Source organism: Mustela nivalis (assembly GCF_964662115.1).
Source record: "Mustela nivalis genome assembly, chromosome: 12".
NCBI lineage: Eukaryota > Metazoa > Chordata > Mammalia > Carnivora > Mustelidae > Mustela > Mustela nivalis.
In genome coordinates, this window is record NC_139031.1 from 82,402,632 (window position 1) to 82,428,146 (window position 25,515).

Genomic DNA, 25,515 nt, shown 5'->3' on the forward strand with positions numbered 1-25,515 from the left:
TTCTCTACTTAAAAGAATTTGTAAAGTCACTAACATTAGTGTAGTGAAAATAAAAACCATCTAACAATTATTTAATCATAACAAAGCAGAATGGTTGTTTTGAACAGTTCTGTCAGGATTACTATTTGTGGAACAGATGGTTCTATATAATAATCCCTTGAAATGGATAACTTCTATGTTAGTTATTGGCTATCACTGATAAATTAAGTTCAGATTATTTTAAAACATCAAAATTATTTTAAATACCATTTTAACTTAGGATGCATCACTTGCTATTATACCTCAGTTAACCCTTAGAAAAATGTCCTTATATACTCTCCTCCCAATATTTCACAAAAAAGTACTAGAATTCACACCTCTACTGCATCCTGTTTTTTAAATACTCCACTGAATTCACTCATTATATTTTTGTTTTCACCTTCAGAAAAGGAGAGAGAACTGGTTTTTAAGCTCAAACTGCTATATTTGCTTGTAGCTTAAGTGTCATCTTTTATGATTTTTTTAAATACCCAAGCATTAAATGTAAATTAGATAAATTTTATTTTATTTTTATTTATTTATTTTTTAAAGATTTTATTTTTATTTATTTGACAGACAGATCACAGGTAGACAGAGAGGCAGGCAGAGAGAGAGGAAGGGAAGCAGGCTCCCTGCTGAGCAGAGAGCCCGATGCGGGGCTCGATCCCAGGACCCTGAGATCATGACCTGAGCCGAAGGCAGAGGCTTAACCCACTGAGCCACCCAGGTGCCCCCCCCTTTTCAAAGATTTTATTTTTATTTATTTGACAGACAGAGATCACAGGTAGACAGAGAGGCAGGCAGAGAGAGAGGAAGGGAAGCAGTAAATTAGATAAATTTTAGTCTGACCAAAAGAAATCTACTTCTTGTTTCAATGCTTTTGACATTATAAATCTTACTTTATTTACTTACTTATTTTTAAGTTAGCTCCATGAATAGCATGGAGCTGGGGGAATGGGGGCTATTGAACTTACGACCTTGACATCAAGACCTGAGATCAAGAGTTGGCCACCTAGGGCGCCTGGGTGGCTCGGTGGGTTAAAGCCTCTGTCTTCAGCTCAGGTCGTATTCCCAGGGTCCTGGGATCAAGCACCTCACTGGGCTTTCTGCTCAGCAGGGAGCCTGCTTCCCTTCCTCTCTCTCTGCCTGCTTCTCTGCGTGCTTGTGAACTCTGTCTTTCAAATAAAAATAAATAAAATCTTAAAAAAAAAAAGAGTTGGCCACCTAACCAAATTAGCCAGCCAGGTGCCCCTTGACATTATAAAGCTTTAAAAAGCACAAGAGAATGACTGAAAACAAAAGCCCAGATACCTCTTTCCTTCTATGTCCAATTATCTGTAACTGACTACATAAATCAGCTGTATAGGTCTACACAGACCTTAGTACAATAATGTGTTAGATGATGACCATAAATATGAGTCCCATACCTCAGCCCTGTGAAGTATGTTGCATTTTTATTCTTTAAAATGCGAGACAAATCATTCTTCCTATTTTCTTCTAAGTGGCCTGCCCAAGGTCAAACAGCTGGACAATGAAAGAGATGGGATAAAATCCAGGTTTTCCAAACATGAATACATACCACTCTACCATCTACATTTGCTTGTCATGATCATTGTCTGCCATCTTGCAAAAAAGACTTAAAATCAAGATAGTTGCAACTGAGTTCTGGATCTGCCATAAATCAGATGTTTAACCTTCAACATGTAAGAATCATCTTGGTGCTGTAGTTTACACCATCTCAGTATCTCAGTTTTCTCTTCTTTAGGGGTGGGCTGGGGAGTACACAACACACCAAGGCCCAGAACAGACAACTCGAAAAATAGCTAATGACAAGTAGAAAATTCTCTATCCTTACTAGTCATCAAAAAAATTCAAATTAATAAAAGATACCATTTCCCAACCATCCAATTATCAAAGATCAAGATAATTAAATGAACACTCATGCATTACTGACATTGTATAAACTGATACAACTTCTTCAAAAAGTTATTTATAAACCTGTATTAAATGTTTATATGCTTTAACTTCCACTACTGGAAGATATCTTATGCAACAATCCAAAATAAGGAAGTTTTACGATAAATGTTCAATAGAGAATTATAATATGTAATAGAAAATAAATTGCCTAAACATTCAACCACAAGGAAATGGTTAAGCTGTAAAATAGTTGCCAAGTAAAATATTATACAGCCACTGAAATGATTTTTACAAATGAAAAACGCTTTTCAAAATGTTAAGTTGGGAAAAAATCCAACAGTATAAAATGAAATATATAGCATGGTCATACAGATGCATTAAAAACATTAACAGAGGGGCGCCTGGGTGGCTCAGTGGGTTAAAGCCTCTGCCTTCGGCTCAGGTCATGATCCCAAGGTCCTGGGATGGAGCCCCACATTGGGCTCTCTGCTCAAGAGGGAGCCTGCTTCCTCCTCTCTCTCACTGCCTCTCTGCCTACTTGTAATCTCTGTCAGATAAATAAATAAAATCTTTTTAAAAAAAAATAAATAAATAATAAAATAAAATAAAATAAAAACATTAACAAAGACCACCTTTGGGTGATGGGACTAGGAAGGCTGGATACAACAATGGGAAGAACACAGTCTGGATGTCCACCCCACTTTCTTAAGAGTAAGGCATTATTAATTATCATTCTATAATCTCCAAATTTGAAATAATGAACACTAGTACTTCATAATTGAATAGAATTATAGTAGCTAGATTATTTCTAAGGCTCAGTTCTAGAATGCTAAAATTTAAAAATGCATTTTTGATCCACATAACAATTTAAAAATAACAGAACACTTAAAATTATTAGCTGATCTTCTACTCTCTTTCCATGGCAGAGGGAACATGGTTTCCCTCCAGCCTTCTACTCAAGGGAAAAAAGCAGCACCATCTATCAGTCTTAATTATAGCTATTGCTTATCAAGTCATGGAATAAAAAAAGCAAGCACTATAAAAGAATAGCCTTAGTCATCAAATCTCGAATGTAGAATCACCTAGCTATCCCTAAGTATTATGGAAGAAAAAAGTAACTCTTTCAGTCCTTCAGAAACGAAATCTCCAATAGGAATCCCTGATTCATCCCCAAAGCATGAACCCCAAGGCTACTTCCCCAGTACAGAAGTTCAGAGACTGGGCACCTGTCCTGATGGCCTTCATCACCAAACAATGCTCTTTCCTGACAGGATATGCCCAGGGATAACAAGATGACTAGCAAGCAAACTAGAAGTGACCAAGGACCACACCACCTCTCCTTCGAAAATAAGACTATAAAAAACTAATTTTAAGCTTTTAAACTATCCTAAGTAAATATTTTCTATTTGCTTAAAAGTAGCGAAAAGGGGACTCCATCCAATTACTGTTAAGTGACTATCCAAAAGATACCAACACAATAAAAATTCTCACTATTAAGAAGAGAAAATGTCCTTTTTTCTTTACCTTCCACAGATCAAAAATTGTTTTTTCAAAAATACATAGACTAAATATCAACAGAAAATGTTTAAAATATGGCATAGATTGTTTTATCTATATTTTTCCACTTTCAAAAGATTTGAAATCTTACTCCTATCCTCTATTATTGGTCTAGGAAGGCGGGAATCACAAAAGCTCAACAATATTATAATTTTGTATAAGGTCAATGATCTATTTTATATGCGGTTAATAATTTTAATGCTAAAACTTTACTAGATCCTACCTAGTCTCTTTAAAATGTGAGAAAGTATTTCAGTGCTAAAAGTCATTTCACCTGCACCTTGTAAACAATTAAACTGTACTTTGAAACAAAAACTAGCCAATGTTTGCTGCTCATTCATTTTTATAGACATTAACTGTGTATCCTTTGTACAGTCAAGAATTTCGGAGTTAAGTGATTACTCTTGGAGGTGTATCTTGTCCAGGAGCAAAATTTTCCCCAGCTTATTTCCCATTCCCAAACCCCACCAAGGCTAAGGAGCAACCACTTCCCAAAGTCCCACTTCCTTTTCCATTCCCCAGACCTCCAGAGTTTCCAACGCCCCAGTCTTGCGCAATATCCGTAGGAGCAGCAGCCGCAACCACCGCCTCCTAAGCCGAGAAACAACCCTAAAGGGAACATTGTCCAGCAGAAAAATAAAAGGTGGGGGGGGCAATGTAGGAAGTCGACTTCTGGTCCCACGCCTTTGGATCTGACCCCCTCATAAGTGATGTATCTAGAGCAATTTCACGAACAAGACTGTTAACCTCCCCTACAGCCTGCCTGCCCAAGTAGAGGGCGGAAAGGGGGGGCGGGGGGGCTGAGAAGGTTATCTCCCGGTTCAGGGCTTCGGCCCGTTTCGTTGCCTCCGCCCCACCAGGACTATTGTTCCCAAGTTCCCCACCCCCACCCCGGATAGGAAGTGATAGTCACATCCCCTCCGCCTTCCACAATATCCCCTAGGGAGTCCGAAGTAGGCTTCCTTCAGGATAACCAACCCCTTCACACACACACTACTTACCCCTCTAACCTAAAGTCACCATGACTCCAACGCCATCTCAAACCTGAGTCTCAAGAGACAAGAGATGGGACGAGGGTAAATGGAACTGGGCAAGCCACGGGATTCCCTACGGACAATCCTTTCCCAAGCCTTGGAGATAATAACTGCGAACCCCAAAACGGCAGAACTCCTACCCTGCCCACTTCTGAGACCAGCCTGAGCAAAGGGACCCCACGGTTAATGCTAACCTCAACACCCCCGTTCCTCCATCAGCCGCGATCTGCTCTCGGACACCTTGCCTCGACCCTACAAGGAGGGGCATGCTGGATGAGGAGTGGGGGGTGGAGAGACGAATCCCCCAGCCCTGGGTTTGCACCTCAGTCTCCTCCGGCTCCCGGCCCGAGAAACAATAGGTGGTCGCGGGCGGCAGTGCACAGTGCGGGCTCGGCCGGGGCCGCTCCCTTCGCGCCCTGGCAGCCCGCGGACGGGGCCGCGAAAGCGTGAGGGGAGGAAAGAAGGCCGAGGGACGGAGGCGGTCTCACCTCCCGCCGGCCTCCGAGACCACCCGGCCCTAGGAGTCGGTGCGCGCCTCCTCCGCCCCTCTCCTCGCAGCCGCACACAAAGCGCTGGCGGCCCCGGCCGGCCGGGCGCGGCGGTGGTGGGCTCCGGTGCCGGCGAGAGCAGGCGACAGCAAGGGGAACGACTCACCATGAAGTCCCGGGCGAAGTTGTCCTCCCCATTGTGGTCCGGACTCTTCATGGCCTGGACCCTCTGGATAAATTTCCTCAGGATCTCCACTTGCTCCATCCTCCCGCGTCCCCCCGGCTGCGGTGGCTGGCCCCCCCGCCGCCGCCCGCCCGCCCGGCGCAGAGCCCGCTCAGTCTTCCCCAGCTCGCTTCCCCAGCCCTTCCCCTCCCTCTCGACCCCCGCCAAGCCTCGCCGCTCCCTGCTCCTCCCCACCGCCTAAGGCGGCGGCAGCGGCGGCCCCAGCCCGGCTCCCGACCCCACAACTTCCAGGAGCAGCCGCCGTTCTCCCACAGTACGAGGCGAGCCGCTGCGGCTAGCGCCAGCCCCAACCCCCAGCTTGCTCCATCCTCCTTCCCCGCCCTCCTCCTCTTTCGTTGGAGACGCCGCCACCGCCTCAGGAACAAGGCTCTCCGCTCGCCCTGCCCCCCCTTCCCGGTTCCTCCTTCACCCCCTCCCTACTAGCAGCCGCAGCCGCCTCTCCCCACGGGCGCGGCCCCGCCGCCACCCAGACGCGCGGCCCCGTGCTGTGGCTCCGCCCCAGGCGCTGGGACGCCCGATCCGCCCCCGTCCACCTCGCCTCTGGACCACTCCCCCAAGCCCGCCCCGCTGGTTCCAGCCCCTCTCGGAGTGGCTGGAAGACTCTTAATTGTCGGCTGGGCGACTTGACTCTACTTCCGGGGCGTGGTCTCGGTCGAGCTGTATGTAAATTTGAGGAAGTCTGGAAGGAGGGAATTTGCCTCTGAGCAGGGTAAACCCTAGTCAGTCGCATAAGATTTTAGTTGGAACTTGCAGGCTCCAGGCCTACTAGTGGGAAAAGCATATTTTTAGAGTGCTTCTGCCCCGCCCACGGCTGTGGGCTGGGACTACAAGTCCCCGCCCGCGGGAATCCAGGAGTGGGGGCTGGAGAGGGCGGCGGTGGGATGGAGAGGCATGCTGGGAACTGTAGTGTCACCTCCGCGTTCACAGCAGGTATGTCTTCATCTTACTAGTGGTGTGGTGACTGTTGACGGCGGTTACACCTTGCCACTTTAGGGAATGGCTAAGACCGAGAGAAATGAAACGTTTCTTGAGTGAAAGGACTTTGCAAATCCGTCGAAACCCTGACGAGTGAGCACCTGAGATTTGGAGTCCATCCTAACACCTACCACGCAGGAGGCGAGGGCTCAGTGTTTGCTGAATGAAAGGGAATTTGTGGTCCTGCGCTTAGATTCGCAGCCCTTCAAAAGTGGTTAGGAGACGTTTCTCCATAGAATGTATAAATCTTTATACATCTTTGCAAGTCTTGTAGTAATCAGAGAATATCTGTTTTAGTCTAATTCACTATTTTGCAAAGAAAACAATTTGTCTAGTCCCCTCAGCATATTCATAGCAATGCCAAAACTAGAACTCAAATCTTGTTGCTTTCAGTACAACACTTTATATTGACTCTTACTTAGGAAGATAAACATGTGGTAATGTGGCAGAAGTAAAGGATTTGATCCGTGGAATTCTTTTAGTACCTTATACCCGCAGAAAACATTTTTTACGGATAAGCTTAGGGAATTTGGTTAAATAGGAACCATATAGTGCTAGCCCCCTCTTCCCAAATGAATGTTTAGAACCACTATGAAATTTAATGATAAATTCCATGACGAAAGCAGGTAGACACAGTTTTTTTTCTCTTAGTTTCAGAGAACAATATTTCTCTTTAAAATAATAACTAATGTGTACCGATCCAGTGCCCCATTCCAAAATGCATATTTTGAAATATGCATTTCCAAATGTGCCCTTCTAAATCGTATGCATTTATATGTTGTGCGTGCATATAAAAAGATACAGTTTTGTTCTGTATTTAAAAATTCACTTAGAGGAATAGTTCAGTTTCTAAAGTAAGACAGGGTCTGGAGTATTTTACTTTAATCAGATACTGAGACTCAGTTTTCACTGGATATAAGAAAAGGTCAGGATCTGGGCTTACTCACCTACTAAGACAGCTCACTATAGGTAACCCTTTTCCCCTGGAACTCGGGAAGAAATTAGACTCTAAGCAACAAAATGGACAGATGATCAGGAGTGCCTGTACTTTTGATATCTCAAAAGATTGAACAAACCAGAGGGTGATAAAGACTGTATGCTAGACAAGTTGTCTAACAGTCGGGACAGTCTGATGGAAAGAGTTACTTGTTTTGAGTTATTATTTTTTTTTTAAAGATTTTATTTATTTATTTGACAGAGAGAGATCCCAAGTAGGCAGAGAGGCAGGCAGAGAGATAGGAGGAAGCAGGCTCCCTGCGGAGCAGAGAGCCCGATGCGGGACTCGATCCCAGGACCCCGAGATCATGACCTGAGCCGAAGGCAGCGGCTTTAACCCGCTGAGCCACCCAGGCGCCCCTTGTTTTGAGTTATTGAGTCTCATTCTAGCTAGTGTTTTTGGCGTATTTTTACTTTTCCTCTTACTGGTAATTTTCCCTCTGTTTCTTGTAAAATATGAGGGTTTTTTGAGTTCTTAACAGCTACCTTTGGCATCTGATAAAGGTTAGGGAAAACAAATGTAAAGTATCCTTATGTATTACAACTCTTTTGCCAATGCTTTCCTCATTTTAGTATACTTAGGTAACATTTCGACCTACAGATAATTTTTGAGCACCTCAGAATATGAGGGGTTGTGCTGTGTGTGTGAGAGCGATACAAAAATGTTTTAGGGATGGCTTCTTACAGTTTATAGCCTGGTTCAGGAGACAGGAAAACAATAGACATAGTTATATCGTGAGTTACTAAATACCAAATGAGTGATACAGATGTTGAGTGGTTTAACAATTCTGAGAAGAGAGAATTGTGAACTGGTTAGCACATGCTGTGGTCACAGGGGACCATGAAGGACATGTGAAATTGGGTTTGAACAGAAAGAACTCCCAGGTAAAAGAAGTGTTGAAACAAAAAACATGAAGACAGCAAAGCAGAAGTTTGAATCAGAACTTTTATATGTGTGTGAAGATACTAAAGTAGATAGGGATTGGACTCTGGAGAGCATTAAATGCCTGGTTAGGGGTACCTGGGTGGCTCAGTTGTTAAGTGGCTGCTTTCCGCTTAGGTTGTGATCCCAAGAAGCCTGCTTCTCACTCTCCTACTACCCCTGCTTGTGTTCCCTTTCTCCCTGTGTCTTTCTCTATCAAATAAATAAATACAGTCTTTAAAAAAATGAATGAATGAATGAATGAATGAATGCCTGTTTAATGATTTGGACTTCATATTGTCAGTGGAAGCCACCAAAGATTTTTGAGAATAGAAGGAAAAATTAGGAAAATAATAATCTGGCATTTTGGATAAATTGTGACTTAATAAGGGGAGAGAATGGAAAGAAGTATTAGGAGCCAATATATGAAGCAACAAAAGCTATAACTAAGGTCATAGCTCTGCAATTACAAAGACATAGATAGATAGATAGACAGGGAAAGAACTTACAGAACTAGGTGACTGACTGACTGACCTAGTGGACAAGAAAGAAGGTAGAATTAAAAAGGACTGAAATTACCAGATTGGAAGAGATCAGAAAGTTTGACAGAACACAGGGCTATGCTTGGTTTGGGCAAATGGGAACTTTCATGAACAAATGGTGAGAGAAATCTGTTGGAAGGAGTCTGGCCATAAATGTACAAAAATGGAAACATCATGCGTGTTTTGGCTGAAAATTTTATAGATATTATTTACAACTGTATATGCAAACATATATGTTTATTGCAGCCTTATTTGTAATGGCAAGAGTAGAAACAACGTGCTTGCATATCAAAAGGCACTCGTTAAAAAACAAAATCACACACCTATAATTAAGGTTTTCTAAAAAAAGTTTTTATTATTTATTTGTTTGACAGAGAGGGAGAAGGAGCACAAGCAGGGGGAGCCACAGGCAGAGGGAGAGGGAGAAGCAGGACCCCCACTGAGCAGGGCACCCAATACAGGGCTCAGTCCCAGGACCCTGGGATCATGACCTCACCCAAAGGCAGCCACTTAACTGACTGAGCTACCCAGATGCCCCTAATTAATTTTTGAAGCCATTCAAAATCTGAAAAAAAAAAAAAAAATCTATATTGGTGTGGAATACGTCCGAAGATCTACTTACTGAATGAGAAAAGCTAGGCATTGTGTTTATGGTATTCTTACTTTTATGTAAAATGGAATGTGGATAAAATGCTTGAACACAGAGTTTTTCTGAAGGATATTTCAAAAACTGTTAGCTGTATTTGCCTTTAGGAAGTCCTTGACAATCTTGGGTAGAAAGGAGACCGTTTCCAATGTGTATACCCTTTTATATTCTAAATACCTTTCTGTGTATGCATTACTTTTCCAACAAAATTAAATCTGTTCAGATTTTTTTAGACTTCAATCTAGGTGATAGGAAGAATGACAGTATCTTTAATAAAAACACCCAAATGAAGAAAATTGGAAGCAGATCTTACTTAGGAGATTTTTTTTAAATGGCCCAGGCTAAGTTTCGGAATGCCAACCTTTTTACACACAGTTCTCAAGAACCGACCACCTCATTCTCAGCCACAGCTGCACTTGACCCACATTAACCAATCCATGTAAACTGGCCAGCAGCAACCTGTGATCTGGTGTACGAACACCACCGTGGCCAATTAGTTCTCACTGTTCAGAATCTAAACTTAGAAACCTAGGGAGAATAAGCCATTAAACAGCAAGGGCAGAAGCTGAATGACATGGGATGCAATTAGGTAGAGCAGGCCTTGTAAGAAGAGAAATTATACAGAATCTGGTTAGTCACAAAAGGAACATTAAGCAAGCATGTAGAGATAGGTAGAGCTGTCACGATATGACCCTTGCGGCCATGAGAGAGATGGGGCGATTCCCTGGGACAACTTGACTGACGAGGACTTTTCAGGACAGGTTTGGTTGGCATTTATTCCATAAGTAAGTTCTGCTTTTCCTGAAACAGAATAGGGCAAGAATAAAGAGCCTGGGCTCTGAAGTAAGAGAGAGGAAGTTTCAAACGCCCACTCCATTTCTTGCCCTGTGTGTCACTTCAGCTCAAGCCTTGGTTTCGTCTTCCAGGAAAGTGTGTTGCAGAATTAATGTAACAGACATCACCCTTGCTCCCAGAAAACACAAAATAAGAACCAGTTAAACAAACAAGCAATGAATGCTTTCTGGACCTTTTACTTTTTTTTTAACTTCCTGTCTCTTCTTTAGGCTCTTGCCCTACTCACTAGCCACCTTCACTCTGGGTAAAGACCTGAGGGATGAAAAGAAAGTCAAAATACCAGTTTCAAAATTTATCTTCTTAGTACATTTGTGAGGGTTGGAGTGAGAGTTTGAAACCAATAATTCAGAACGGGTTTCAGAATTATCTACCTGTTTAATATTCACGATATCCCTTTCCCCTCTTACTCAGGTAAAAGTAATGCTTTATGTCTGTGTAGAAATTCTAACTTTTAGAGTATTTTTACTACTATTTTCTCATGAAAACTACCTTTGTTATAGCTTGTGTGGCCTTACAGCTCTTTGTGAGTTCTGTTTTGTTCTTTTTAACAACTCTGGGAGGTAATTTGGCATCATTGTCCTCATTAATAGATGAAAAACTAAATAAAACATGGGAGTGAACATGACTAGCTCAGTTGAAAAAAAAAAAAAAGTCAGACACGTATCCAGAACCCATAGGTCCTGAGTTTCCAGCTTATTGCATAAACCACTGAGTCACAATGCTTCAATACCTGGTGTCATTTAAGTGAAACTACAGATGAGGATTCACATCATTCCTGAGATTCTCCCAAAGTAGCACTTCTAATATTAAGTTGTCATTAGAAACATCCCTCAGTCGTCTGTACTAAAGTACTCCTAACTAGGAAGTTATGGGAGAGTAAATAAGAAAGAAGGGAGGAAAATTCTTTTCTAATTTATTCTTGGTATCCCTTACTCCCTCATTCCTAGACCTGTTCACAGCAAAAAAGCTGTTGACCATTTTTAGTCTGTGAGTTAATTTTTGAGGTATGTAGTCCCATAGATGAGGAACCGGGGAAAGTAACAGTATAACTTTTTAGTCTAGTATGGCATAACAGTTTTAGAAGACATAAAAATGGAGAGAAGTTTGGAAAGGATGATATTTCTTTAATATTTAATATGTATTCCTAAAACTAATATTTTAGAGCCTTTTGACATAATCCTCCCCATTTATTCTCAACTCTGTCCTAAAGTAGGTAAGTCAAGTATGATTATCTCCTTCTTTCTTTATGCATTAGAATGCTACTGGGAATAATAATGCCAAGCTTAAAAGAATTAAATGATCTGCCCAAGGTCATATAGATGGCAGAACTGGAACCAAAATCCAAGTGACTCTCTACTCAATGAAAAATTTCCAGTGTTATATAACAAAGGTCAAATAATGTCTAACTATATACTAACTGCAGGTGAATGCAGTAATTAAATCTACCTTCTTAACTTTTTTATCTCATATTTCTTATATGGTTTCATTTAACATTCAAAGAAAAATTAAAATTTTATAAAAAATTTCAAAGTTAGGAAGTATCTTAGCATCTAATTAGTGATCCTTCAACATAATGACATTTACTTTCTGTATTCAGGAATGGATCATTAACAAGGGCTGTGAAATATGATTGTACCATATAAAGTCCATCCAGTGTATTGATTGGACTAAGACCCAATTATCAACAGAAAGCCCCAAAACAAAACAAGCAAAAATTCCTTCAGTTCAGTGATTGCTAATATTTTAAATTAAAGATAAATTGTAGACAGAGACAAATACTGAACGGTCTCACTTATATGTAGACTTTAAAAAAGAAAAAAAGAAACCAAGCCCAGAGAAAAAAGGATCAGACTTTTGGTTACTAGAGGCAGATGGTGAGGGAAAAAGGGATTTGGATGGGGATGATCAAAGAGTACAAACTTCCACTTAATAAGATTAAATAAATACGAGGGATGTGATATGCAACATGATAATTATAGTTAAACTGCTGTATAATATATAGGAAAGTTAAGAGTATAAATCCTGGGAGTTCATTTCCCAAGGAGAAAGCTTTTATTTTTCTTATCTTACATGAGGTAATGAAGGTTAGTTGAACTTATTATGGTAATCATTTCACAATATATATAAATCAGCTCATCATGATGTATGCATTAAACTTATATAGAGATGTATGCCAATTATTTCTCAGTGAAATTAGAAAAAACATAAATTGTGATTCCATTTATGTAAGGTAATTGAAACATTCAAATTCATAGAAATATTAAGTGGAATGGTGATTACTAGGGACTGAAGGAAGGGGTAACAGGGCAGCTGTGGATTTTTTGGTTTTTTAATTCCCCTATAGTTAACATACAGTGTTATATTAGTTTCACATGTACACTATAGTAATGCAACAAATCTGTACAATATTCAGGGCTTATCATGAAAAGTGTATTCTTAATCTCCTTCATCTGTTTCCCATATTGCCCTGCCCACCTCCTCTCTGGTAACCATCGCTTTGTATATGTGCTGCCGAAGCGAGCACGGTAACTATCGCTTTGTTCTCTATAGTTTAGAGTCTGTTTTTTGGTTTCCCGGGTTTTGGTTTTTTTTTTAAGATTCTATTGATTTATTTGACACAGAGAGAGATCACAAGCAGGCAGCGAGGCAGGCAGAAAGAGAGGGGAAGCAGGCTACCTGCTGAGCAGAAAGCCTGATGTGGGGCTCAATCCCAGGACCCTGAGATCATGACCTGGGCCGCAGGCTCCCCTCCCTTGTTTTTTAATTTGATTGTTTTCTTTCTAAAATCCACATATGAGTGAAGTCAATTGGCACTTGTTTTTCTCTGACTGACTTATATGGCAAGATTTCATTCTTTTTAGTGGCTGAGTAATATATACATATATACCTATTTATATATATGCCATTTTTTTCTTTATCCATTCATCAGTCGATGAACACTAGGGCTGCTTCCATAATTTGGCTATTGCAAATAATGCTGCTATGAACATAGGGGTGCATACATTTTCAAACTAGTGTTTTAGTATTCTTTGGGTATTCTCAGTGTAGAATTAGTGTGTCATATGGTAATTCTACTTTTAATTTTTTTTTAAAGATTTTATTTATTTATTTGACAGACAGAAATCACAAGTAGGCAGAGAAGCAGGCAGAGAGAGAGAAGGGGAAACAGGCTCCTGCTGAGCAGAGAGCCCTATGTGGGGCTCGATCCCAGGATCCTGAGACCATGACCTGAGCCGAAGGCAGAGACTTAATCCACTGAGCCACCCAGGCGCCCTCTACTTTTAATTTTTTAAAAGATTTTATTAATTTATTTGAGAGAGAGAATGATTGAGAGAGAGAGGGAGAGAACGAGTGGGGGCAGGAGCAGAGGGAGGAGCAGATTCCCTGCTGAACAGAGCCGGACATGGGGCACAGGACCCTGGGATCATGTCCTGAGCCTAAGACAGACTCTTAACTGACTGAACCACCCAGGTGCCCCTATTTTTAGTTTTTTGAGAAATCTTCATACTGTTTTTCTTAGAGTTGCATCAGTTTGCATTCCCACCAACAGTGCACGAGGGCTCTTTGCTCTCCACATCCTTATCCACACTTGTTTCTTGTGTATTTGATTTTAGCCATTCTGACTGGCGTGAGGTGGTATCTCACTGTGGGTTTGATTTGTATTTCCCTGATCATGAGTGATGTGGAGCATTGTTTCATGTGTCTGTTGGCCATCTGGATGTCTTCTTTGGAGAAATGTCTGTTCATATCTTCTAACAATTTTTTAATTGGATTATTTGTTTTTTTGGGTATTGAGTTGTATCATTTCTTTATATGTTTTGGATACTAACTCTTAACTGGATACATTATGTGCTAATATTTCCTCCATTCAGTAGGTTGTCTTTTAGTTTCGTTCATTATTTCCTTTGCTGTGAAGACACTTTTTATTTTGATGTAGTCCCCAAAGTTTATTTTTATTTTTGCTTCCCTTGCTGCAGGAGCCATATCTAGAAAGATGTTGCTATTGCTGATGTGAGAGAAGTTACCGTCCATGCTCTTTTCTAAAACTTATGTGGTTTCACATCCCACATTTAGGGTCCTTGATCCATTTTGAGTTTATTTTTATGTATGGTGTAGGAAAGTGGTCCAGTTTCATCCTTAAGCATATAGTTGTCCCTTTTTCCCAACACCATTTGTTGAAGAGACCATCTTTTTTCCAGTTGCATATCCTTACCTCCTTGGTAAAGGTTAATTGACCATATCATCATGGGTTTGTTTCTGCATTTTCTATCCTGTTCTATTGATCTATGTGTCTTTTTGTGCCAGTTGCCATACATTTTGATTACTACAGCTTGTAATATAACTCGAGATCTGGAATCATGATGCCTCCAGCTTTTCTTTTCTTTTTCAAGATTGCTTCTGCTATTCAGGGTCTTTTGTGGTTCCATATAGATTTTAGGATTATTTGTTCTAGTTATGTAAAAAAAAAAAAAATCCTATTGGTTTTCTTTTTAAGATTTTATTTATTTATTTGCTTGAGAGAGAAGGAGGGAGGAGAGAGAGTGCTCGAGTTGGGCAGGGGCAGAGGGAGAAGAAGAGAATTTTGAGCAGACTCTGCACCGAGCCTGGAGCCTGACAGAGGACTCAATCCCATGATGCTGAGATCATGACCTGAGCCAAAATCCAGAGTTGGACACCTAACAATTGAGCACCCAGGTGCCCTGCTGTTGGTTTTTTGATAGGAATTGTGTTAAATGTGTAGAGTACTTTGGAGTATAGACATTTTAGCAATATTTGTTGTTCCAATCCTTTAGCATGGAATATCTTTCCATTTCTTTGTGTCATCTTCAATTTCTTTTGTCATTGTTTTATAGTTTTCAGAGTACAGGTCTTTTTTTGGTTAGGTTTATTCCTAGGTATCTTACTATTTTTGGTGCAATTGTAAATTGTGATCCCAACTGTAAATGAGATTGTTTTCTTAATTTCTATCTGTGCTGCTTCATTATTGCTGTATAGGAATATAACAGATTTCTGTAGATTGAATTTGTATCCTGCAAAATGATTTCCATGTTTTTTGGTGTAGTCTGTTGGGCTTTCTATGTAGAGTATCATGTCATCAGCAAATAGTGAAAGTTTTACTTCTTCCTTACCAGTCTGGATGCTTTTTATTCCTTTTCCTTATCTGATTGCTGTGGCTAGGAATTCCAGTACTCTGTTGAGTAAAAGTGGTGAGAGTGCACATCCTTGTCTTGTTCCTGACCTTAGGGGAAAGGCTTTCAGTTTTTCACCATTGAAGGTGATGTTACCTGTGGGATTTTCATATATGGCCTTTATCATGTTAAGGTATTTTCCCTCTAAACTTATTTTGTTGAGAATTTTTATCGTGAATGGATGTTGTACTTTGTCCAGTGCTTTTTCTGCATCTGTTGAAATGATCATATGGTTCTTATCCTTTCTCTCATTGATGTCATGTACCACATTGATTTATTTGTGAATATTGAGTCATTTTTGCAAGCCAGGAATAAATCCCACTTTATTGTAACAAATCCGACTTGAATTTTTAAAGAAGTTTATTTTTAATTTAATTTTATTTTATTTTTCTTAAGTACGTTTCATGCCCATGTTGGAGCCCAATGTAGTAAGGCTTAAACTCAAAACCCTGAGGGTAAGACCTGAGCTGAAATGAGTAGTTGGATGCTCAGCCGGCTAAGCCACCCAGGTGCCCCTACTTATTTATTAAGTAATCTCTACACCCAACGTGGGGCTCAATCCCAGGCTCCAAGATCAAGAATTGCATACTTCTCCAACTGAGCCAGCAAAGTACTCCGTGAATGATTATTTTAAAGTATTGTTGGATTTGATTTTCTAGTATTTTTTAACGATTTTTGCATCTGGAGTGCCTGGGTGGCTCAGTGGGTGAAAGCCTCTGCCTTCGGCTCAGGTCATGGTTTCAGGGTCCTGGGATCGAGCCCCACATTGGGCTTTCTGCTAGGCAGGAAGCCTGCTTCCTCCTCTCTCTCTCTCTGCCTGACTCTCTGACTACTTGTGATCTCTGTCTGTCAAATAAGTAAATAAAATCTTTAAAAAAAAAGGATTTTTGCGGGGCGCCTGGGTGGCTCAGTGGATTAGGCCGCTGCCTTCGGCTCAGGTCATGATCTCAGTGTCCTGGGATCGAGCCCTGCATCGGGCCCTCTGCTCAGCAGGGAGCCTGCTTCCCCCTCTGTCTCTGCCTGCCTCTCTGCCTACTTGTGATCTCTCTCTCTGTCAAATAAAATAAATAAAATCTTTAAAAAAAAAAAAAGGATTTTTGCATCTACATTCATTAGAGATATTGGCCTGTATTTCTCTCTTTTTTTCTCTCTCTCTCCCTCTCTCTTTGTAGCGTCTATCTGGTTTTGGTATCAGAGTAATGCTGGTCTCATAGAATGAATTTGGAAGTTTTCCTTCCTTTTCTATTTTTTTGGAATAGCTTCAGAAGAATAGGCATTAACTCTTCCTTTCAGGCAATTCTCTTACTCATTCTTGGTACTCCCGTGGTTCCACAAGCCCTACACCCTGCTTCCTCGTTCCTAGAGAAATATAGGAGTTACCAAGTTTGAATCTACGCACTCTCTCTGCTCTCCAAGTAAAATTTAGAGATCATAAATTTACTCTGTACTTACTTGTTTCTCTCCATTATTACAGTTCTTTCCATAGCTAATCTCTCTCCCTGTCGAACCTTCTCTGCCCTCTTTTATCTCTTTCTAGTTCTGCTGTACAAAGTTCTCCTCTCCTTTATCTGTGTTCAGCCTTTTCTTCTCCACAGGCTCCCTTTATTCTACAAAATGCTCAAGACTCCCATGAGCCCTGGCCCATCTATCGTAATCTGTTAACAGTCTGACTACTGGCACACTTCTCCTAAATGGACTTCCTACTTGCCAGATGAATGATCTCTTAGTTTATACCCTGCTCAACTCATGTGGAGCATCTGACTCTTATCGACAAATATCCTTCCTTCCTTTCTTGAATTTCTCCCCTTACTTAGCTTTATTTTTAGTGTGAGGTGACTTTATTTTAGTGTGAGGTTCATTTTAAAGTGAACGAGTCAATGGCATTTAGTACATTCATAAGTTTAGTAACTACCACCTCTATTTTTCTAAACTACCTTCATAACCTAAAAGGAAACCCTATATCCATTAAGCAATTACTTCCTACCCCTCCATTTCCCCCCAGCTCCTGACAGCCACCAATCTGTGCTTTTTCTCTGTGGATTTACTTATTCTGGATATTTCAATTAAGTGGAATCATGCAGTCGTGACCCCTTGTACCTGGTTTCGTTCATTTAATGGAGTTTTTAAGTTTTTTTTTTTTTAAATCTCAAATTCTAATATCTTACCATATTTGCTTCGGATTTTATTTAGATAACAAAACATTACTTATAGAATTGAGATGACTTTGTAGTCCTTCCCTTTCCTCCCTCCCCAGAAATAACTATTATCTTGGATTTAGAATTTTTATTGCTGCAATGTCCAGTGTTACATTGAATGGTATCTTGCCTTGGTTAAAAAAAAAAAAAAAAGACTGTGGTTAAGAAAAAAAAAATGTGACATAAAAGTTACTCTCTAAGGTCCCTGAGTGGTTCATTCAGTTGGGTATCTGACTTCAGCTCAGGTCATGATCTCAGGGTCCTGAGATGAGGCCACAAGTTAGGCTCCATCTCAGCAGGTAATCTGCTTCTCCTTTTGCCTCTCCCCCTACTTCTGTACGCATACACACTCTCTCTCTCTCAAATAAATCATCTTTTTAAAAAATTTACTATCTTAACTCTTTGAAAATGTGCAGTTCAGTGGTGTTGAGTATATTCACCTTTTTGTGAAACAGATCTCTAGAATCTTTTCATCTTTCAAAACTGTATTAATAACAACAGTCCTATTTGCCTTATTCATGGCCCCAGATAGTCACCATTCTACTTTCTGTATGTATGCATTTGCTTACTTTAGATACCTCAAATAAGTGGAATCCTACCGTATTTGTCTTTTTTCTGACTGACTTATTTCCCTTAGCATAATATCCTCAAGGTTTATCCATGTTGTAACATGTGATGAGATTTTCTTTCCTGTTTACGGCTGAATAATGTTCCATTTCATGTATAAACCACATTTTGTTTATCTGTTCATTGATGGACATTGTTTCTGTCTTTCGGCTTTGTGAATAGTGCTACTGTGAACATACAAGTACATGTATTTCGAGCACTATCACTAGGTTGTATGGTAATTCTGTGTTTAACTTTGTAAGGAAGCACCACACTGTTTTGCCCAGTGGTTGCACCATTTTACATTCTTACTAGCAATGCACAGTGTCCTAATTTCTCCATATCCTTGCCAACACTTGTTATTTTCCTTAAAAAAAAGTTGTGTGTGTTTTTTTTTTTTTAATCTTTAGCCATCCTTATGGGTTTGAATTGCATTTTGGTTTTGAATTCATATTCCCAATTATTACGATGTTGAGCATTGTTCTGTATGCTTGGTGGTTATTTCTGTATCTTTATTGGAGTATTGTCTATTCAAGTTCTTTGCCAATTTTTTAGCTAGATTCTTTGTCTTTTTGTTGTTGAGCCGTAAGAGTTCTTTATATATTTGGGATAACTAAACCCTTACCAGTTAGATGATTTGTAAATATTTTTTTTTCCCATTCTATAGGCTGTCTCCTTTTGGGTTTTCTCTGCTCTGTTTTTCCTATCGCTCTTTCAGACATTAACTTTATTCAATAGGATAATTTCTGATCTCTCAGTATATTGTTAGTCATTGTTTTAGGTACCAGCAGTAAAAATACAAATATTATTTACTATCTGACACCTTTTTATTTCTTTTGTTGTCTTCTGTATTCCTCTGAATGCCTGAATATGATCCATTTCCAGAGTTAGGTTGCCTTCTCTATGGAGCCTTTCTGCCTTCTTTTTGTTTGAGAAAAAAGCCTATTTAATCTTCACGGCCCAGTCTGAACATTAGTTCTCTGGGAAGATTCTGGGATTTCACCAATCAGTCACTCTTCCTTTGCTCGTATAGCACTTTATACATTTAGCACAATACCATAAACCTTACATTGCTTTATAATTGTTTGTTTATATATCTAGGATATGAGCTCCTTAATGTGTGTTATCTTTATAGCTAATAAATCTTTCCCAAGTGCCCAGTAAAAGTTTGGCCCAAGTATTGAATGAATTATCAGGCCCTGGATTTTTAAAACTTTATTATTATGAAAAATTGTAAATTTATACAGAAGTAAAGAGAATAGTGAAGTGAATCACCATTCTTCATTAATCAGCTTTGACAATGATCAACATAGGGCTAGTCTTCTTTCATCTAAATCCCTTCAATTCTGTCTCCCCACAGGATTATTTTGAAGTAAACCTAAGAAATTATTTCATTCATAAATACTTTCCTGACATTTTCATGGGAAAAATTTGGACATTAAATATAAAACTTTAGTGTACCTGGGGTCAGCCAAACTGAGCCTTTAAGTAATTATTCTCCAGCTTTAAGAGAACAAGACAAATTATAAGAGATGATCTGCGATCTCAGAGCTTAAAATACTCAACTTTGTAGGTTCTAGTCTTTAAACAATTGCAGCACAATCTACTAAATTACCACACTTAGCAAACCTCAGACAGTAAACTGATATTCATTACCTTGAACTTAAAGTATCAAAGAAATACCCAAAATAAAATGTTTTACTTAAGAAAGTAATATTCTTTTTGGAACACTTGGGTGGCTCAGTTGGTTAAGCATCTGCCTTTGACTCAGGTCATGATCCCAGGGTCCTGGGATGGAGCCCTGCATTGGGCTCCTGGCTCAGTGGGGAGCCGGCTTCTCCTTCTGCCTGCCGCCCCCCCCTGCTTGTGTATGCGAGCTCTCTTTCTCTCTGACAAATACATAGAATCTTTTATAAAAATTATACTTTTTTTGTGGCAGAGTTTTTTTAAAAAAACATTTTTGTTGAATCTCATTTTACCAGAAAATAATGCTTCAGTTTATTTATTTGGCTCCATGCCCAGTATGGAGCCCAGCGAGGGGCTTGGACTCAAGTAAAGACTTGAGCTGAGATCAAGAGTTGTCAGTGGCCTAACTGACTGAGCCATCCAGGTGCCCCACTTCATTATATTTAGATATACAATGGCATAGCTAGAACCCCAAGGTATTTTTTTTTAATTGCATCACATGGTGAAGTAGTTTTATAGGAGTATTGTTAAGAGTATTGAAAATTACTACTCTTTACTTCGTTTAATCTAATAAACATTTTTTGAGTTCTGTTTCCCATCTGCCATTTTGGTGCTCTGCTTGAAACTTATGACTGTCTTTTATGATACATCTTATATTTCCACTTTGCTTCTACCTTTGGCCAAGCCACTCTCTTCTCTCACCTGCCTTTTAGGATCTTTGCCTGCCTCTGCCCGAAAGGTTAGAACAGTCCTTTTCAGACATTTCAGGTTATATCCCTCCTCCGCTCAAAACTTCTAGTGGCTTCCTATCCCACTAAGAGACAGCAGGTAGTATTCTCAATGGGACTGGGTATTGTTCATTATGGTGTATTTTGGAAATCTTTGACAAACATTTCTGGACATAGCATGACTGATTAACATTTAGTGTATGGGGGCCTGGGCTGCTGGCCCATCCTGCAGATTCTCTCACTTTAAAGAATTCTCTCTCATCATGTATGACATTTTTAAAAATCAATTTTTGAGATACAGTTTATAAGTATAATTTTTGAGGGCTAGTGCTGTAAAATAAAATATGCCTTTTTAAGTGTGCACTTTGATGCATTTTGAAAAATGTACACATCCAGGTAACCACCACAGTAATCAAGATAAAAACCATTCCCATCGTACAAAAAGTTCCTTCGTGTGTCTTCTGCATAACTTTTGGGTATCCTTTGGACATTTCTGGAAGTGGAGAACCTGTTTATAATGATCTGGGCCTGGAACCTAACTCCATTTATGTATAAATACAAAATATGTTTTGCATGCTTTTAGTGTACACTTGCTTTTCCAGAAATGCAGCTATCATGTAAATTGAAGGGAGATGATATGCCATTCAGAATTTTACCAGAGGTTTGCCATTTTGGAAAATCATGTCAGAGACTGCGTGAGCATCACCATTTGTGGCATTTGAGTTTCCAAGAATACATTCCTCTCTCAGTCTGTACTTGTAGCTGTCACATTTATAGTGATTCTATGTAAGGTGACATATTTCATTATGTCGTTTGTAGAGTCCATGTCTGAACATTGACATATTGCAATACAAATTATTTTATTATCAATTAGTTTCATATATTTCTTATTTATATTATATGTTCTTTCATTTATTTCTCATTTGTATTGGCTCTTTTGAAGTTCAGTGTATAGGTAGGTTACATTTGTATGAGGTCAATTTCAGGATAGTAAAGGAGGAATACAAAATATTTGTTCTAGAAAGAGAATGCTGGGCCTGTAAGATTAGAGAAGCACTCTCCTTTGTATTCCCCTGTCCCTTCCCTCCCCTACATTACCTCTGATCAAATCTCTCAACTGTTTTCTGTGCTCTCTTGTAGTCACATTGGCCACTGGCTTCCCTCCTGTTCCATGACAGCTCCAGGCTTATAGCCACCTCTGGACCTCTGTCTGCATTTGCTGCTTATTTCCTCTGCTGGAATGCTCTTCTGTGGCTATCCACATGACTCATTCCCTCTTCCTTACCTTTAGCTCTTTGCCCAAATGCCATCTTTTCAGTGAGGCTTTCCCTGACCATTCTATTTAAAATTGTACCTCAACCCTCCCGCACTCCTCATGTTTTTTCCCTGCCTTATTTCTCTTGTAGAACTTAGTAGTCTCTGAGCAGACTTTATATTTTACTTGTTTACTTGTTTATTTTTTTGTCTGCCTCCCTCACAACCACACTAAAATGTAAACTTCATTAGGCAGCTGCAAAATGTGGGTTGGTGCCAGTGAAAAAAATTATTCAGTTCCCCAGCAAAGTGGCATTTGTTTTGACATGTTACATAATCAGCCCTAGGCTCCCTTCTTATCTTGTAGCCTGGTATATTGTACTGGCTTCCCCATCCCTTAGTCCCATTTTACAAAGGCAGCAGTATTCCTGGAGTTTAGAGTGGTATCTAGCACATAGTAGGTGCTCAATAAATTTTTCCTGAATGAATGTCTTTAGAACTCCAAGAGAAGTGTTTTTGTATGATTTTATCTGAAAGTTTGAAGACTTAAATTATTTTTAATTTTATGTTAATGTACTTTTCTAGAGAGAAATACAAAGTATATTACCTGGAGGAGTGCCATTTATGCTCCCTTATGCTGTAAAAGTTGGTTGATGCATAATTGGTTCTTTAAAGGTCCTATTGTATTCTTTTCCTCATTAAGAGGATTGACAGCTCTAACCTAGTGTTATTTATAAGCTATACCCACAGGCACATTGAAGTGTGTCCTACATATGGTATAATTAACCTGAGTCATAAATTGCTTATCAATCATTTGCTCCTAGGTGTCAGAGGCAATATATGGTATCTTAAGAATAAAACTGGGGAAACATTGTTAATACAAACATACCTCATTGATTTGAGCCCCTGCCACTTCAGAAATTGAGTTAATTTGCTTGACCTGAGCTAATATTTTTAACCCTTGCCTGACTCATGAACAAAAGCAAATCAGTGGTGTAAAGAGAATTACAGGAAAATGATCATCCTATTTAAGGAGAAAAACCTATTTGTAAGTAATCATTTGAAGTAATCATTAATGTATTCATTCAGCCAGTATTTATTAAGTGGTCACACATTACAATTACGGCACCAAGCACGAGTCTGGAAATATAAGGACCAGTTAGGTAGAGGCCCAGCCCTTAAGGAACAGCATTATATAGATGGGAATACAAGCAAGTAAACAAAGAGGAACAATAAAATGCCATGACTGCCAAGATAGCAGTCTTACAGAGGACGGGAAGGGGTAGAGGTCATATCTAACTGCAGGCCTGGGAATGAGGCAGAAAAGTCTTCAAAAGGAAAACAATACTTGAACTGACTCTCTGGAGTTAAGAATGTGGTTGGATGGGCTGAATGGATGGGATGAAGACATTCTAGGCAGAAAGAGCAGCATTATCTAGAGGTTTGCAGCAATCTACCTGGTTAGCAGAATTGTCAGGCAGATTGAGAACATATGCTACTACCACTGATGGCGTCAAGTGAGATCAGGCTGGAGTGGTGGTTGGGGGTCAGGGCATGGATGGTCTGGTTCCATGGACTAAAAGAATTTGAACTTTATCTCGTGGGCAGTGGAGAACCAGTAAAGTCATTTCGGCAAGATAATAACATCAGCTTACTTTGCTGATGGGTCAGCAATGAATTAGACAGGTGGAGCTAGGGGAGGCTAAACTGTTAAAGACAGTCCAGATGAGCAATGATTGAGATCCCGAAGTAGTAATATAGCAATCAAGAGGAAGGGGAGGGAGACATATTGGAGAAATGCTAGAATCTATAGGATTTGCTGATTGATTGTAGTAAAGGGATGGCAAGAGGAAGGATTTAGGACAAGAGTTACAATCTCGGATGCCTGGAGAGCCAGACAGATGACACAGATGAAGAAAAGGAGCCTCAGCTTCCAAGGTGGCCATTACGACTACTGTATGACCTAAGAGCTTATCTGAGTCTACATGGACATCTGTTACTCAGCTGATTGTTCCATGCAGATAGGACCTGATGTTGCCTCATCTTCTGATTTCTGAAGACACGTTAAATCTGTCTTTCTATGGGAAATGTCCCAAGTCTGAAATGTTGGCACAAAGTTTTCTAAAGTTCTCTCTGAACCAGACAAAAACAACTTCAACGAGTAAGCAGAGAGGTTGCAGCCTGTCTTCTAGGATGACTCCTGTTTTCCAGTTTGAATGAGTAGGAAAGTATGGCGCCATTCAATAAGATAGGAAAGGGAGGAGGAGAAGCAGGTTGGGAGGTGATGTGGGGAAAGCTGATGATGACGTTCTGAACATGTTGAGTGTGAGATGCCTCCACTGAATGTAGGTCAGAAACACAAAGAAAAGCCTGAACTGGAAAATAAAGACCTGGGAATTGTCAGTAAGTAGATGGTAGATGAGAAACTACTGAGGTAAAAGGGTCTGCTTATGGAAAACAAAGTATGAGTTGAAACAAGAGCCAGGAACAGAATCTTAGAGAACACTATCATTTAAGGGGCTGGCAGAGAAAGAGGGGCTAGCAAAAGACAAAAAAATTGTCACAAAAGTAGGAGAACTAGACATCAATTATGTCCTTCAAGTCCAGAGAAATGAATACATTTTAAAAGTGTCAGATTTCTGGGGCGCCTGGGTGGCTCAGTGGGTTGCGCCGCTGCCTTCGGCTCAGGTCATGATCTCGGGGTCCTGGGATCGAGTCCCGCATCGGGCTCTCTGCTCAGCGGGGAGCCTGCTTCCTCCTCTCTCTCTCTGCCTGCCTCTCTGCCAACTTGTGATCTCTCTCTGTCAAATAAATAAATAAAATCTTAAAAAATAAATAAATAAATAAAAGTCTCAGATTTCTTAAAGAAGTCAAATAAGGTAGAATAAAAGAAGAGAAAGTGTGGAGGGGTATGCGTGTGAGAGAGATTACAGTTGATGGGTCAGGCTTCAATTTTGACCACTTGCTGAGGATGATAGGTACACAGGCAGAGTTGCACTGTTTCTGAATATAGTGCCAACTGAGATTCCATTAGTCCTATTTTGTTTTCAGCGAACTTTAGCCTTTGCTCCTCTCTCCAGTAGATTGCTGAGAAGTTATTCTCATGTTTATAAAGAAAACTGTCATAGGCAGTTAGCCGGAAAACTTACCCAGCTTTCTATAAGGTGAACTCCTGATAGAATCATAGATGTCTGAATTAGCACTAAGGCCTGGGATTGGCAGAAGCCACTGGGTCTCGACCCTAGTTACATATTAGAATCATCTGAGGAGCTTTTAAAACTACTGTTGCCCCAGCTCTGCTCCAGATCAATTAATTCAGTTGCTCTGTGGGTCGGTATTTTCTTAATACTTCTCAGTTGACGGGTACCTGATGGCTTAGTCGGTTAAGCATCTGACTTGGGCTCAGGTCATGATCTTGGGGTCTAGCCCCGTGTCAAGTTCTGCACTCAGTGGGGAGTCTGCTTGTCCCTCTCCCTTTACCCACCCCCACCCCCGCCAGCTCATGCTCTCTTTGTCTCTCAAATAAATAAACAAAATATTAAAAAAAAAAAAATTCCCAGTTGATTCTACAGTTGATTCCCAAGTTGAGAATTAGTGACCCAGTGGAACTGGAATCACCTTAAACTGCTTGGGAACAATGATATAAGACAGAGTTGTTCCCAC

General features: G+C 40.1%; 1 protein-coding gene across 2 annotated transcripts in view; it reads right to left on the bottom strand.

Annotated features, from left to right (window-relative positions):
* The window catches only part of PTPN12 (protein tyrosine phosphatase non-receptor type 12), a 94,696-nt gene extending 89,039 nt beyond the window's left edge, over positions 1-5,657 (bottom strand). Inside the window, exon 1 of one of the 2 annotated variants that reach the window (XM_082691887.1) lies at positions 5,181-5,657. In XM_082691887.1, coding sequence (XP_082548013.1) covers positions 5,181-5,279 — 99 coding nt within the window. In that variant the 5' untranslated portion in view covers positions 5,280-5,657. The remainder of the gene's footprint in view (positions 1-5,180) is intronic. The other variant, XM_082691888.1, reaches the window with a different exon arrangement.
* Positions 5,658-25,515: the final 19,858 nt, after the last annotated feature.